Source organism: Oryzias latipes, chromosome 15, assembly GCF_053564925.1.
Source record: "Oryzias latipes strain Hd-rR chromosome 15, Olatipes_Hd-rR_3.1".
NCBI lineage: Eukaryota > Metazoa > Chordata > Actinopteri > Beloniformes > Adrianichthyidae > Oryzias > Oryzias latipes.
The window spans coordinates 18,716,111-18,733,541 of NC_136251.1; the positions used below are offsets into that span (position 1 = coordinate 18,716,111).

General features: G+C 38.1%; 1 protein-coding gene across 2 annotated transcripts in view; it reads right to left on the reverse strand.

The window, feature by feature from the left end:
- The window catches only part of arid5b (AT-rich interaction domain 5B), an 81,123-nt gene extending 67,934 nt beyond the window's left edge, over nt 1-13,189 (reverse strand). Inside the window, exons 1-3 of one of the 2 annotated variants that reach the window (XM_078931892.1) lie at nt 13,171-13,189; nt 10,531-10,637; nt 10,013-10,267 (exon numbers count right to left, since the gene is read on the reverse strand). In XM_078931892.1, coding sequence (XP_078788018.1) covers nt 10,013-10,267; nt 10,531-10,551 — 276 coding nt within the window. In that variant the 5' untranslated portion in view covers nt 10,552-10,637; nt 13,171-13,189. Of the gene's footprint in view, nt 1-10,012; nt 10,268-10,530; nt 10,638-10,974; nt 11,088-13,170 lie in introns of those variants that run through there. The other variant, XM_011484322.4, reaches the window with a different exon arrangement.
- Nucleotides 13,190-17,431: the final 4,242 nt, after the last annotated feature.

The following is a 17,431-nucleotide window of genomic DNA, read 5'->3' on the forward strand; positions in this document are numbered from 1 at the left end:
CTGCCTAACACTGGTGCCAACCTATAACCACCAGGAGCAATGTGGGGTTTAGTGTCCTGTCCAAATACACTTTAACACCGCAAGGTGGGAACTGAGCCTGTGACCTTCCAAAAAGAGGTCAACCGCTCTACCTCTCTACCACAGCCTCCCAGAATGCAAAGATTAACATTAAAGCTGATGAGAAATGGGTCATTTTCTTCCATTACAGTTTTGGAACTCTGAAAATATTTGGTGTCCTGCATTAGCCTACAAGAAAATTTATAACCAACAATGTGTCTAATTTCAAAATGTTCCCCGAGCAGTCATTAAGTTAAATGGTTGCAGAAATAATTACATTTCCTCGAGCTATTAAAATAGTCTGAATATAAAAAGAAAAAAAAATTTCATTTCAAAATCCACATCAAGTCAGTTTTAGACACAAAAGACTGGATTAATTATTTGTACATAACTGCATCACATTCTATTAATACTGACTCAAGCTTTTAATTAGGAAAGAGATGAAAACATCAAAGGCCAAGAGTTCAGTAAAAGAAAATGGGATTAAAAGGGCAAGATGATCATTCGGAGTAAGAAAACAAGACAAACAAAAGGCCATCTTTATTTATCAGCTAAATTAGAATGAGTATCAAGTAGCATTATGCGCTGGATGCAGATTTAATGTAAGTAAATTGCAGCACCATGAATATGGATGATGTCGATGATTGCAGAATTGAATTCATGCCAGCAGGTAAATCAATGTCAGCCAGGACATAGGTGTTTTAGACTTTTTTGATTAGCGTTTAGAAAGTCAGGCTCCTGATGTTCACCGTGAATGCTGATATTTTATGCTTTTCAAGTCACACTCAGGGGTTTTGATTGCACCTTCAAAGTGTAGAGGAGCAGATGAAATGAAATTTGTTACACCCAGACTCTAATGAATAAACAGCAAAAAAAAAGCAGCACGGCAAGCTCGTGTGCGAATAAAGCTGAAACTATACATTTAAAAGTGAGGCAGTGATGTGCATCACTGAGACAGAGGCATGGCTCAGTGTACTGAGCTTTAGTTTGTTCTGCTGGTTTACTAAATACGATTTGCTCTCTCTTCACTGCATGGTTTAACCTTTTTTTTTTTTTTTCCTTTTCGTTGGATTCAGCTCCTTTTAATAACTCTCGTACTTGAAGAACGCGTGCGGCGGAGTGGGAAGAGAGCGGAGATGGTTAAATGTGTTTCCATTTGAAGGACTAATAGCTGAAGTGCTTGTTATGAACAGAATGGAGTGCTGTGCTGTAAGAAGGCTAATAAAGAAACAGTGAAATCTGGAGGACAGATGTGTACAAGTTGAATCACAGTGTGCAGGTCTCTTTTGTTTACCTTTGTCATCTCTAGCATGCCAGGCATGTGTATGAGCCTTAAACTGACAATAAGATAACAGACCCACTCCAAAAAATTTGGTGTTTTTGGTCATTTTTGCAAGTTCTTGCTGCATTTTTTCATGATTGAGGATATATATAGAGAAAATTAAGATTAAACCTGGATTTCTGAGCATGTCTATATTCAAATTGTGGTGAAACAGGAGAATCCACTTGCAAAGAAATAAATCCATGTACATCTGTGTTTTCGTCATCTGAGTTCAAAACTGTACGGCTGGATAGCCTCAATATTGTACGCCATTTTTGTTGCAACGTTAATCTTAGGTTGGGGTTGCGAGAGGCTGTAAGCTAGTGGGAGAGAGTGTAAACAAAGGGTTAATGGGAAATAAGTGCTGGCTTACTTCTGAGCCAACAGTACCACCCATAACTTGGAGGCAAATTTCTGATAAACTGCAGAAATTATGACTTAGAAAACGACACAGGTTTTTGGATTTGGGCTAAAAACAGCATAATCATAAGTAAAAAAACCACTGGGCACGCTTTTACAAGACATCAAAAGATGATCGGAGTTAATAAAATTAAAGTTGTTTAATTTGACCTACATTTTGAATCTGTTAAAATGTATATATCAAAAGGTCTTTTTTTTTAAACAGATTGCAAACAAACACATAACGTTCCAGATTTTCTGTAAACATTCTCTCTATACAATCCCCCATATTCAGTTCTCACAACTACAGGCATATCAAATCCCAAACGGTTGGAGACAGTATTTCCTTATAAAGGAAAAGCCTGCGAGGGATAGCTTGATATAGCTGTGCCTCCCTCACTAAGTAGAAACATCAAACATGGGTTTTTGGTCTTCTTATAATGAGCTGTCTTCCGCTGTCAAGTGGTGGCGGCTGCTTGTAACCGGCTTTCCATGCATTGAAAAACTGACTGAAAATGCTCCATTTGAGTAATGCAAAACATCTGAAACAAACAGCAAATGCAACAAATAGCATTCAGCCTGTGGGCAAAAAACAAACAACACTCCACTGTAGCTCGGCAGCATTGTTTACTTCATGCAATAATTTGATGGCAGCAAACTAAATATATCGGCTGAAACCAGTCACTGTTCATGTCCAAAGAGTCAAACAGCAATCTGTCAGGGACTTCAATAGCTCACATAGAGCACAAGCCCCATCATGCAACCTTAAAATGGCCATTCCCTTTATATTAATCAGCTGAATGATACGCTGCATTGTGGAGGTTTCAACAGATCCCATCTGGGGACTTGTTTGGCTTGAGAGCAAAACACAACAGGTGAGCACAATTCAGAAGCTGTCAGCACAGCCAAGAATATAATCAGTCTATGAAAGGAGCTGCAGCTCTGAAAACAGGCTACATCCATTAACTTTCACACAACAACTCAGTTCTTTTTTTCTTTTACTTTCTTTTTTTTTTTTCCTTTGAGTCTAACAGCCAAACGTTATGCCGCTTGAAGCCCGTGAGCAGAGGCAGGAAGATGAATAATGGTTTGTGGTTTGCACAAGTCATGATATTTGGTTGAGAAATGTGCAAATACTGGAAAACTGAGAGATGTAGCACATTTTTATGTAAAGCGATTCTGAGAACTGGCCAAACCAGTCAGTTATTGAGAAACAATCACAATAACATGGTTTCCTCAACCTGGATTGTTACCACGGCAAAACAAATATAGAAGAGCTAGTATGCACTGTAACTATTTCCTGTGCACTCACACAGCCTTTCACACCGGTATTCTTCAAAATAACAAAAGGGAAATGTAAAACAACAAAAACAAAATAAGAGAAACCAGAAAATATAAAAAAGTTTCAAAATGTTTACTTTTAACCAGAACTTTTTTAATAAATTAAGGACAGCCTCTCACCAAGTCATAATAAAAATCATCAATGATTATGTGATAATCTTCAAACCATTCTGCTGTATTTATTAACTTACTAATTATCCCTGGGTTTACTGTAGTTAACTGAGATGAATCATCCCAGCAGCATTCAGCTGCACTGCAGGAGTTTGCAAATCACTATTTTTCAGCTCTGTCGATGTGCTTTTTTAAAAAATTGAGGGCCTTGTTCTCCTGTAAATGCCACCCATCCACACTGCGCTGTCATTCCGAGTTAGGCAGCTAATAGTTTAGCAAAGCGGTGTACACAGCCAGGAGCCACTTGATAATATAGGTCAGAGGACTGCAAGCCCCCCCACCCCCACCCCCCACCCCCCCAGCCAAGAGGTGACGCTCCACATCAGCAACATACCAAACAGTCGGGTGTCATTTCACCGGCTCTCCCCCCACACATATGCATCAGACGCACTCGCAGTAAAGATCCGAGAGTATCTGAACGCAGTGGCGTCATGTCACCTTGGGTGCTTCGCTAAACATGTACAGATTAGCTGTTATGGTTGGCTTAAAATGTAAGGTAACACATTAACAGCTTAAAGTTACATCCTGTCTCCATCTTTCCATCAATAATTCATTACTGCAGCATAATATTTCCCAAAATACTACTGAGGGAATGTATTACTTTAAGTGTACATAATAGCCTAAAAAAAATAGAAAAATCACGTCTGTGATTCCTGCAGCTTCATTCAAGTTAAACTCCAGTCTCATTTGGTTATTATGGATTCATTTGGGCAACACAAAAAGCAGTAAACATTCCCAATTCCTTATTTATTCCGATTTAAACCAATCCATTTTGATATATTTGATATCAGAGGGAAAAATCCACTACTGCTGTGTGCAAACATTCCTGACTGCTCAGCATCGGAGAGCCTCACGGCTCAGACTTTGAGCTTGCTGAGTAAAGGGGTGCTCACTCCCAGTGGGTGAGCCTCTTGGCGTACTGTGGGCACGCACACACAGAGCTCCTGTCATACTGGGAAGGTTTCAGGCTGCTGCCTCACAGAGGTCAGCACTGGAATTCCTAAGGCCAAAGGAGATTAGTAATTGAGTAATGGACATGGTGACATGGACAATGAGGAGACAGAGGAGGAGAAGCAGGGAGAAGGAAGGAAAGAGAAAGAACAAGTGTATGAAACACAATATGTGTTCATTATCTATCTCCTCTCCCTCTCACTGACCTTGGCTTAAGTGTCCCAAAACAAACTTATCAGGGAATTTCAAAAAGAAGCTCTGCGGAGTGGGCTGGAGGGACAACAGAATTACAAAATGTTTTGTTGAGACTGTCTTAACAACACACAGAGTTGAAGGTGCCGCTTGTAAAAAAAAAAAAAAAAAAGGAAAGGTGAGAACTGTAGCAGATGAACCTCGGCGACTTAATTCCTGCAATTTATTCATGTATGCATAAAAGTTGCCATGAAATCAGCAGGATGTTAAACTCATCTTTTATTCACTGATTCCATTAAGAGATTGCTGTTACACAAGCTGTGCTGAAATATGAACTTAGTATTCTTTTGCAGTTATAATGACAGGGAGAAATGGTGAGATAAGGGCAAGTTTTTTAGAGCGCCTCTGAAAGTGGGTGAGGCATCCATCATGTAAGGTGACACCACAGAAAGAGCTGTGTCAGCCCTCTTAAATCACTGCTGCTTTGTATCCTGGTATTTTAGCAGATGCTAACATATACACACATATGTACATACACACACAAATATACATACATATATATATATACATACATATATATACATATATAAACATTTACAAATTTGTGTATATATACATTTACATATGTGTGTATATATATATATATACATTTACATATATGTATATATAAACATTTACACACATACATACATATATATATATATATATATATATATATATATAATTTATTTTTTTACATACACACATACACATATATACATACACACATACACATTTTATATATATATATATATATATATATATATATATATATATATATATATATATATATATATATATATATATATATATATATATATATACACACACACACACACACACACACACACATTTACATACACACACATATATATACATATATACCGTATCTATATACACATTAAACAATACTCCTTCAAAGAATCCACACTTAGAAGTTTCAAATGTTGGCTGTAGAATAAAGCTGGAACTACTCATCTGTGGCTGCATTCTCCTCAGATGTTATAATAATGATCCGCTGTAGCTGGAGGCACTGGGGCCATGCATCAAGGCAAATGTTTGCCTGTTCAAATGGTTAGTCAATGACAAAGTGGAAGAAACTCAGCTAAAGAGCACAAAAAACCCTCTGACAAATAACCGCTGCTGTAACATGTCATTAGCTGCACAGACAAAACAGTTTGGCAAACAGAATCAGAATATTTGCAAAAGGGGAGTTTTTTTATTGCTTTTGAAGTCCCGAGTATTAGATTTTAAAGGTTTTAAATTACACTATCCTAAAAAGCTGGTAATAATTTACATGCTATTTCAGCAGTGAGGAATTCACTGGAGGGCAGCGTTCAGAGTTAATGACTTGTTCTGCGGCAAGGAGAGGCATATATTCGCCACACATGCACACTAAACATCCCCCTCAGCCCTCCACCCTCACCACCTCCAAATTCCTGCAATTGTTGTGTGAATGGGGAGATTTGGTATAATGCACAGGCTGACCGACACAACAGTGCAGCGTGGACATCGTGAAAAAGATCACTGTAGGAATATGTCATCTCACATTTGCACTGGAGTCGTTCAGCATAACGACCTTATGCGTCAAAATTCCGCTTGCATATCTAAGCCACTTACACTTAACCAGCCTCCCAGATGCCTAAATTACCCATTCAGGGTTTTTTTTCCCTTAGGAAAAATCAAAGAAGCAGCAAATGAATACAATCTAATTTCCCTACAAGCTGGCTTTCCAAGCAGTGAAACACATGCATGGACTTCTGCCATGTGCTGAAGAAATGGCTCTGGATCCATGCCAAAGTGTTTTCCACAGCAATCAATACTAGCCTACTGCTGCAGTCCCCTGCCTGTCAGTGTGCCTGTGTGCATGTGCCAAAGCCTTGTCAGCTACAGGGACAGAATAAAGAAAAGGAGAGGTCAGATTAAATCAGAGGTGACGATAATAACACATTAATATAACATGATCCAGGGAAATTGTGAATTTCCATTAAGACTCGTTTTGCAGTCGTATGTACGATAAGAATGAGCAATTAAGCGCCCGGAGCAGAGTATACAATAAGTGGGTGTTGTGTGGTGAGTGGTGTTATCTACAGCAGCTCTTGGCTGAGTCCAAAAACAGAAAAGTATTACATACAGGCGGTGAGCAGAACCAGCAGGAGAGGCAGGCCATTTGGAGTGAAAAGAAATAATGTGTCACTCAATGAGCTTTAAAACACATGTGACTGTTTAGTCAGTGGCAGTTTGCAGGCAGACAAATAGAGCTGAGGCCCCAATAGAGGGTTTGTCATAATGGGTGAGCAACCCTACACAAAGCCTGTTTAAAGAGCAGGCTGAGCTCAACTGGTGGTGGTAAACACTGCTTGTCAGAGTAAGATACAATGAAAAATAAGGCTTCCTGTACATATGGACTTAATAATTAACTCAGAATAAATAGATTTATAAATTAACTCTGGGTCTGTTTATCATTTAATCAGCAAACATTGGCGCCAGGAGTTGCATTTATTCAGTTGATCATTATTTTTATTTCCAGCCAAAGCAGACTGGCTCTAAAGCTGGCTGCATTTAGAAGGAATTGACCTCCAACCCTGTGACAGAAGAAAAACAAGCACAGTAGGTCATGGGTTGGTTCCTCTTGTCACTGCACAGTGCAGCAAAACATGGCAAACGCACTGCAGGAGAGGCTGAGAGCAAATAAATACCTGAGAAATAAACCAGGAAATTACATCATAGCTCAGAGCTGAGAACATGAGTGAATCAGTAATCTAATTCTGGAAGGCGGGTTCAATATAAGGCTGTTCTGATGTCCTAAGAAAAAAAAGACAGAGAAAGTCCTGCCTCTTGGTATTTGGAGGATATTGGGTTTGAGCTTCAGAATAATAGTCATCTAAAAGTTACATGAGAAAGGGAAAGTGCCAACTCTGGCTGACTGTTTACATGTGACAGTCGGAAAACTGCTTGGCAAGTATACAAGTATACGCCATTTCTTTGTCTTCTGAAAATAAGTAATAGTCAGTTGTACTCCATCTTTGTTGAAAGTTGCTCACCTCACGGTGTTACGCTCATTTAGCACCAAATTCCTACGAAAAAGGAACATTTTGTGAGGGCGTGTTGGTTATCAAGTTGTGAATCACAAGGCCATTCTGAACAAGTCTGTCAGCCACACACTGACAGTTTGGTGTTTCGCCTCAATAAAAACTGACTAATCTGTTTTGTGGAATGTCACCTCTCAGTACAGCTTGAAGGAACTTTTCCTTGTTTACATTTTACACACAGGGTGCATAATTCAAAATCGGACTAGAAGTGGTGTAGCAGCTCCCTTTAATTATTGTTATGGCCTGTTTTTTTCTCATAGCTATTTGTCTTTTGGATGGCGGATCGCAGTTGTAGAGCGCTTATATATAGCTGACTCATGGAGTGCAGATTAGTGCTATGGGACAAAGTCAGCTAGAACCTGAATGGGCTCAGTGACGGTCATAAACTGGCTAGAAGTTGTCCAGCCAACCTCCACTGTGTTAGACACATAGAGGGAGCAGAGGCTGACAGCAGAAAGCCTGACAAGCCCTTTAATTGAGGTCAGCCTGCAGGCACCTATACTTAAGCAGATACTAAAATTAAACAATTTTGGTAGGGGTGTGGCCATTTATTTCAACAACAATTCCTTTCATATCATAATTTATAGTGCTGATACGATTCGCTGTTTTGGTTGGGTTTGTTGGATTTTGGTTTGTTTTGATGACCTAAAATCAATCCAGGTCATCAAATTCCGTGCAAGTGAGGTTTTCCAGATTCCTTGCAAGATAATCAAGTGTACATTAAATACGTGTACAAGTAAACAAGAATTAATGGAAAATCCATTCATAATTTAGGCTTATAAAGTTCAGCCCACTGTTGTTTCTTCGCATCAAAATAATCCAAATGGAACATTATTAAAACATTCTAAAAATAACACTTTATGGTACTGTTTTTGGAAAATTCAAAGTGTTTCCACACACTGGACAGTAATGATGGCTGAATCATATGTGTATTGTCCACTGGTTGTTTTTAAGTAAAAAAAAAAAAGGTTTTACCGATACTAATAATAATTGATAATAATCAATTTTATAATGGTTTAGGTCTATTCGATGAACAACTTGCTTCAGACAGGTCGATCTAAATGGATCGTAGAAATATAAATTGATTAATCAATTATGTTGATTAATTATATATATATATATATATATATATATATATATATATATATATATATATATATATATATATATATATATATATATATATATATATATATATATATATATATATATATAATTAATATATAAAATTATTTTGAAGAAATACTAAATGGAGTGGAATATGAGTGGAATATGAGCTCTTTGCAATGCAAATAAGTCTTTTGGGAAAGAGGCAGGGCTGACATGTGGTTGCGCAACTGTGCTCTCAGTATTCAGCCCTCAGTGTAATCATTTAATAAAAACAATCAAAGGAGAAGGATTCAAGAAAGGATAGCAGTAAAAAAAAAAAAGGATGACAGCTTGTCCTGACACAAATAGGCACCTTTCTCATGAAAGGGAAACATGATAGCCACTCTATTACTCAAGAGGAAAGAATGTAAGTAAACCATCAGCGGAAGAGTCAAGTACAAACACGGCTTTGTCCTTCCCCATAAACAATATTACAGCGACGGAGAATGAGCCGACGCTTTAGTAGCGATCCGTCGCTTTGCAGCGAGCGATCAAAAAGCGACGAATCGCTATTAAAGCGTCGCATCAGGAAAAAAAAAAAACAATAATAAAAACAACTCATTGTTTGTTTTTGGTGGCGTTAAACTCTTCAGAATGGCGTGTAACCGAATCACCGGCGCTACATATGGCCACAGTCAATCATAACTATTGCACTGTGGTGCCAACAGAGGCAACAAAGAGGCGATTGGGTGGTTTTATTTTTAAACCCTGACACATATATGCATCACATTATTCTGGATGGAAACGTTCACGGGGAGGAATAAGAGTAGTTAAGACGTGTCAGCACTGGCTGGCTGGCTTTCAACATCAACCCCGCATTTCAAAATAATACCTATCGGATCGGAGCCAATTTGATGCCATACATTCGTGCCTGTTTCGCAATTTCCGTCCACATCATGTCACTTTTGGACACTTTTTTTTTTTAAATTCTCTCTAACCCCCCCTCCACGGTGACATGACAGAGCCCAGGCGCAGGATTGTTGCGGACCCCCCCCCCTCCCCTCCTTTATAACACAATTAACCCCATGGAGCGCAGCGGCAGCCTTATTGAGCGCAGCTGGACAAGTGCACATTCAGCAGTTGACCAAAAATAAATAAGTAAATAACTACAAAACAAAATTCCAATGTGGGTTAATTCTCCCATACATACATGAACGCCTCTGTCTGTCGCTGCAGACAAGCGTTAAATGCAATAAAAGGCAGTCCAAGCACATACACATACACACACACACATACATACACACAAAAAGGCAGCAGGCAGTGACTCATGACTATTTATCAGGCGGTTTAATATTCCTACCTCTCCGTGAGCGACCGTGCGTCCCTGCGGAATATCCTCAGGCAGAAAATAAAGTTTCGAGCTTGATAAAAGTTGCTTGCTTGTCCTTTCTTCCCACAGAAGCTGGAGCTCCGCTATGCAAATAGGATCCTCGGGTTTACATCTGACGAAGAAAAAGTCTCCGAGCGCGAGGATCCTCGCTTTACCGTCCCGGTGAAATTTAAAGGCTTTATAGAATATATATGGTCCATGTAAACCGCAAGATGAGCCCACCCACTGTAAAGGAGAACAATCACATATTAAAAAAATAACAATAATAATGAAATTAACCAATGTATAAATAAGTTATCACAATCTCACACCAGAAATAACAATTATTTTTCCTAACTATTTAAACGCTGAAAACAGATGGGTTCGTGCGAAATTTAGCCTGTTAAAGTTTTTAGCGTACGCTGAAAAATAAATTAAAACATCTAAAAAACAAAAAAGGGGCGACGAGAATACCAAAAAACAAATGGCTGTATGATAACAAACGTTACCTTCAGTGAGTTCGGCTCCATCTCGACGTTATGAATTGATTAAACTCAACACGCTCTCCAAACTTGCTGGCTTGAATGGATTGCCGAAGGTCCTGGAAGGTGTATATCTGTGAACAGTTTCAAACACGATATTTCTACCATACACGGCAGTCAAAATCCTGTTTTGGATTAAATTACTTTGTAAAAATCTTTTCTTTTATGTATGTATGCGTGTTAAGAAAAAATACAATAAAAATGATTTTTTTTCGCGCTCATAAAGTAATCTTTGCCGTGTTTTGGGGCAAAATATTAAGCAAAAACTGTAAAAACGTGCACAGTTTTTAATCACAAGTGACACACGATAGAATACACACTTTAAAAATGTCATGTGGTTTAATTATCAGCGCATTAAAGATTATTTTGATCATTTTATCCGACGTTTAGTAGCGAAACTGCTTTATTTACCTTGCAGGACTTGTGTAAAGACGTTCAGTATGAAAGCACATTTCTCACAGTAATGACACTGAGGCGCTTGCTGTGGATGCCTTCAAGAAACAATGTTACATGAAAGTTAATAGGCCTATCAAATGATTCCTCAAAAGGCAACGTGGAACCCGCGAGGTACTTTGCTTTTAGTGGAACCTGGTAGCCTGTGACTGTTATTGCTTCGGCGCCGAATTTTTGGTTTTGATGTTTAGAGCACGAGAAGTGGGGGAAGAAAGAAAAAACGCCTTTATATGTGTTTTAAAGCGAGGATGAAAAGACAAAATTGGCCGAAAGAGAAAGCGGTGTGTGACAAGACAATTTTTCATAAGGGAGCGGTCCATAAAGCAGACAAAAATCATATTCGTACGTTATTCTGACCTTGTTAAGACAACACGCTGGTATATTTTTACCAAATTATCAGCGATCAAAGAATTAAAAAATCATATTATTTAATTATGATTTTAAAAATTATTAAATTAAGAATTAATGTAATAGCTCTAATTATGTATTGATATCCGGTCATGTTAAATATGTTAACGCTCTTTGTTTACATCTATTGTCCTTTTTGAGGGCTGATTATGTCAGCTGCATTTAATCAACTGTGGGGAATTTTTTTTTATGTATTCTGCAGTACCGACTCCATCCACAAGACGGTGCTGTTTCCTCACTCTTTTGCACCCTTTGCCCTGCATTTATCTGTCAGATCTGAAGAGCATGTAATAACGACACAGACCTACTTATGGTACAAACTATTTCAAGCAGATTACGCAATGCGCTATTTTTCTTTCCTCCTTTTTTTTTTAAAGAAGTACACTCACATTTATTCACATTTGCACAAGTGTATTCATGTTTACTAACTTGAAAACCTGTATATTCCTCCTCAATGCCTTTTTGGTATTTATCTTCAGGGCATACAAAAGACTGGGGAATAACAGTTGAAACATAGCAATTTCCTCCCATTATGTCTTATCTTTTCCCCTTTCCTGCACTGAGAGAAGCAACTGAAATAAATGTATACTAAAATAACTAAAGTGATGTGACACAGTAATATTTGAAGTATAAATTTAGACCTTTTCCAGTTTTATTGTCCTGGATTTGGTTGCAGAGGTTCGGGGAATTCTGCAGTGAATCCAATATAAATTGCAGCTCCTACTGTTATCTTTTTGATTTCTCTCACAGCCATGTCAGTGGTTTAATCAATGGAGTTGCAATGCTAATGGCAGCCACCATAATAAAGTCGCCAGTTAATCAATAACACCACTTGCACTCTTATCTGCGAACTGCAAGTGTTTGCTTGTCAACAGGCAGAGAACAGAGGAATTAAGATGCAGATATTGATGCAATAAAGGCTTCAAGGTGAAAAGTTGTTATTATAAGCCACCTAGAACTATGCTCTAAAAGAAAAACAAGGTCTATGATCATGTAATGACAAATTGTGTAGGACACTTTGAAAATACCAGTTTAAAAAAATCTATGTAGCTGTAAAAATCTACTTTAAAAAAAAGAAGGTATTTTTTGTTTACCTTTAGCTATGCTCACTCCGCCCTCGTGTGACTACTTCCAATGAGCAGTCTATGTAAATACATGTGAACATGCATCCCGGGCTTCCGCATTCTAAAGTCTTGCATAACTTTTTACAACTGTTCTTGGGCTGTACTAACAAAATGCCAATGAAACACACGTTTAAAGTTAAACCAGGTGGAACTTTGAGCTATCAAGTCAGACTTGGTAGCGACGTTTGGATGGCATCCCTTTATTTCACGCAAAGTGCAAACTGTTTGAAAACTATCATGGAAGAGAAATTATTAACTGTAGTTTGTGCCCGGCCAGAATTAAAAGACACCAAGTCTTTCAAAGATCAGAATAGAGCTGTGAAAGAAAAAACGTGGAGCAAGATTCAGGAGATTTGCACCTCTTTTGACATTTCGCACCAAGCCTCTTTCACTTGTAGGCGGTGGACATGTGCCAGTCCTAAAAGCAGCAGAAGAAGAAGCCTCTCCCAGCTTGTCAAGTGTGTACACCATGGGCTAAAAGCACGTCCAAGAACACGGATTCTTGGACTGCGTGTCAAATCCCAGATGTATCCGTAGCTTAAGAGTTACTTCACAAAGTGATACCGTAAAGTTGACAATAAAGCAGCAAAATGGCCTTAAAGAGTGCAAAGTAGGTACTTACTTTTTCACATGCAGCTTTTGCACATTAATTTTTGAATATACATTCCCACAATGTAATATTCAAAAAACTGTGTAAGCACAATTAAACAAAACCTCAGAGGGAAAAAATGTACAGTATTTAGTAATCTACAGTCATGTTATGATCCTAAATATTGACCTTTGTTTTTAAATCTAACTTTAAAATGATTCCAAAATGGGGTTTTCCCCCTGTCTCTGTGAAGTCCCATTTGTGGAATAAAGAAAGAAAATCCTCCATATCTGGTAAAGTGGTAACAGCATACTTTGTCTGCACCAACACAGGTGTTCCACATTCAGCATAATGAGGCAGCTCAGCAGGGAGCTGCACATGTGGTAGAAAAGACCGGAGAGCTGGGCTAACACTTCCAACCACGGCAAAGCCGTATAAAGTCTTTAAATGTCACATATTATTAAAACCTCATGTTAACAAGTCTATGATTTATTCAATATTTTTAAAGTTTTTCACAAGATTCCAGTATAGGAATAGAAAAACAACGAATTTTTACGTTTTTACTGCAAAATCATAAATGATTCATTCATAGACAGGATAAAACAAGAAGTAGTGGAATGGAAAACAACACAGATTAAGACCCTATCATGTGCTACAGACTTTAGAGGCTACATTCAGCTCATTTTGTTTATCTGTTAGGTTGAACCACACCATCAGTGATAAGAACGTCAGAGCCGACAACTGATATTCTGTCAATACTCTTTAGTTGGCTGTTGCTCTTATCTGTCTTGAGTGCTTTGATTCCTTGAAACAAAATGTTTTGGTTTTTATTTTGCTCACTGATAGACCGGTTTGTTTTGATTTTTTCCTGTGTGAGGCTGTTGTCTTTGGTGAGTGATAAACTCGTCATGCGTGTCTTGCTTGGGACCAGAGAGTAGACAGATACTGTATGAAAACCACACTATAGACTGTAAAATGTGTAAATAGGTTCAAAGGGTTTTAACTGATTTCACGTCTGAATACTTTTTTCAGTCCTTGACAGCACAGCTTGCTGTAGTTCATTGAAGCTTGAGGGCGTTTGTTTATTTACGGCTCTCTTAAGGTTCACTCGGGTTCAGGTTGTACAGGAACATTTCAATGTATTGATTTTTTTTCTTTGTCAGCTTCTGTTGAAGATTCTCTGGTTGGTTGAGGTCAGGGTGATGCAGCGTGACCTACTTTAAGTCCCATTTCCACCGCTCCAGACAAGGATTGAATTTACAATACTTTCATTACTTACAGTTGTTTAATATTACTCCTCCACTGTTTCATGAGGTGTTGTGGTCGGGTTGCATTAATTTAGGCTTTACTTGTTTGTGAAAGTAATCCTTTTTGGAGATAAGAGAGCATGAAGAAAACATACTTGGTCTACCCTTCTCTAAATGTTTAGCTATGCTCTATTAAAACCATGCTGTATGGGTGTCAGCGTTATTTTCTTTTTAAATTCTTTCTTCTCAAATATTTATGTAAAAACTTTTTCTTTGCTGGCACAGATGCTCTGCTTTTCAAGAGAACCTTAATAATAATTCAGGCATTGGTTTTAAAACATCTGTTATAATTTTATAATTTTTAAATATATATGAAAATGAGAAAGCTCTCTCTATGTGAAAGCATTTGTTTGAGTATGAAAAACAACATCCAAATTAAAACAAGCTGAGGAACAAAGACTAAAAGAGCAAAGTGACCAGCAAATATGAGGAAGTTTAACCCCCCCTCCTTTTTTAATAGCCAAAAGGAATGTGAGAACACAGGAAAATGCAATAAACAAGTTTGGTGGACTGATGAAAGACTGAGAGACATTCATGGGAATTACAACCTTCTCTTTTTTGCCTTAGTGCAACACTGCTGGAATTAAATCATTTGAGCAAAAAGGTTTGGAAAGGTCTAGGCATGGGACTGAAAACATATGATGTAATTCTGGTAATATTGGTTTAAAAGTGTATTTTTGCACTGCAGTATTGACTTAGTTTTTCTGCTAATCCAAAATGCTATTGAATGTTTCAGCAATAGTTTTTAATCTATTCATCTTTGCAGTAAGTTACATTTTTTTGTTGCTTTCCAGGGAATAAGTAGAAAAGTATGTTCTAAAATTACGCTAAATTAATTAATTAAAATTCCAACCTGTTTCTCCACATTGGAGAACAATTATAAAGCAGAAAGTAGGTAAGAAAATATCCTTTAGCACTTTCCGTTTGAGTTTTCTAACAAGATATCGCATATCATGTTTTACTTTTCAAAGATTTTAACACCACGGGGCTTTCCTGGTGTGTTGGTTCTCACAGGACCAAACACCCCCCACCCCCCTTTTCTAACTTTTTCCGTGTGATCTAAGGATTCTCCTTCCTAATTATGCTGCCAGAGGACTATAAAAATCTGCAAATGACTAAAACAAAAAAAGGGTTCTTAGGAAATAGGTTAACATATTCCTTTTCTTTCTCATTCCATTTTCACAATTGCATTAGCCGGCAGATATACATCTATCATCAGCAGGAGGCCCTGGGACATTAAAAATCCATCAAGTAAATTTGGCCTATGGAGCACATTTTAGGAGTAACTTTACACCTGTTACTTTGTGCTCCCGCAGTCACTTGACAATAGACCTCAGTCCACTGTGTGACTTCAGGAAAAGGTAACTGGAGATCTGAGGGATGATGCAGGGCTAATTCTAACCTCTTAGACTCATTATAACAGTGTTACATTACTCTCCATTCAATCACATGTGAGAGGGCAGAGCACGCTAAAGAGAACCCCAATTAGTTTATTGAGGGGATCACTTTTAATCAGCACACTATTTGGATATGTTAATCCGAAATAAGATATATAAGATGATTTCTGTGCATTTGTGCATCTTATGGGGCATAGGCAAATTATGGGGCATTAGGCGAGTGGGCTCATAAATACCTGCAGTAATATCTTCAGAACATCAAAAGGCGCGCAGTGAGCTGTCTGGATTGTTGCTGTTCACATTAGAACAGATAGGCTCTTGAAAAGTGCTCTCTTTTTGCTCTTATCTTGCATCGCCCTTGTTTCTCGGAGACACTGTTCCTCATTATGATTCGTAAACGATTTGAGGTTTTTGCTGTCTTTCTTTTTCAACATCGCTTCTCAGAACCACAGCAAAGCTTGCACCAATTCAGCAGGAATGGTCCCACAGAATTTGTATATGCATGATAAAGAACGCATGACCGTGAACTAATTGCTTGAAACACACAATTTCACATTTGTGGGCAACTATTACAGCTAAATTGTTTGATTATGTCAAGTGAGTCATTCTATTAAGCAGAACACTAACGTAATCATGTGGCAGGACAACGTGAACTGGAGTGTTAACGTCAGGCGCAAGTTTTAGCTTATTATTTGCACAGTAAATGTAAATTTGACTCATTGATGGAGGATGCTCCGCTGAATCAGAAATGGGCAAACCACAAACAAAACAGGCAGCTTCACTCCCATCTGCATACACATCAGGGCACACGCAGATGCACACATATTTTATATCTCTCCATCTAAAAAGAAGACTGCAAGCATGAATAATACATTTATGTAAATGTCTGATGGGTATAACTATAAAAGATGAGAGTGATTGAAAGGGCATTTTGTTAGATTGAGTTACTGTCACTGGCGAGTTATGGATGCTTTCAGAACACCACCCAGGCTGAAAAGCAAAAATGCTTTTATTTTTGAGACGAAGAGGTCAGAGTTTAACCTCCCCATTCAAGGGATACATTAATTCACAATCAGATCTCAGCATTAAAAGACAAGCTTCATACTTTTCCAACACCAGTAAGTGGCCAAACCGATGATGAAATCGCTGAGGACAGTGACCTCATCTTTTACCATCTGTGTTGCGCATCCTCACTCCCTCTTCTGTCAAACACTGTATTGTTGTAATATGAGCAGAAATGTCAGCAGACATCTATGATCATATTATTCACTGGTGCATGTCATTCTCCCCATCTGGGCTCTGAGCACGGTGTTGTGTATATGTCAACTAGTTCTAGGTAAAAACAGTAAAAGCATATCCATTTTTTTCTGCAGGCTTTCAATGTATTGACAGCTCCCTTAGACATATGTGCAATGCCACTGTAGCTTGAGTCATAGCTGGCATATATCAGGACAATCTGCCAATTCAGGAAGAAACAAAGGAACATTGATTCTGAAATGTGAGAGAAAAAAATCAGTATTCAGAGCTCAGAGCGTGAGCAAAACATGAAATTAAAAGGGAAGGCGAAAACAACTCTCCGCATTATTAATT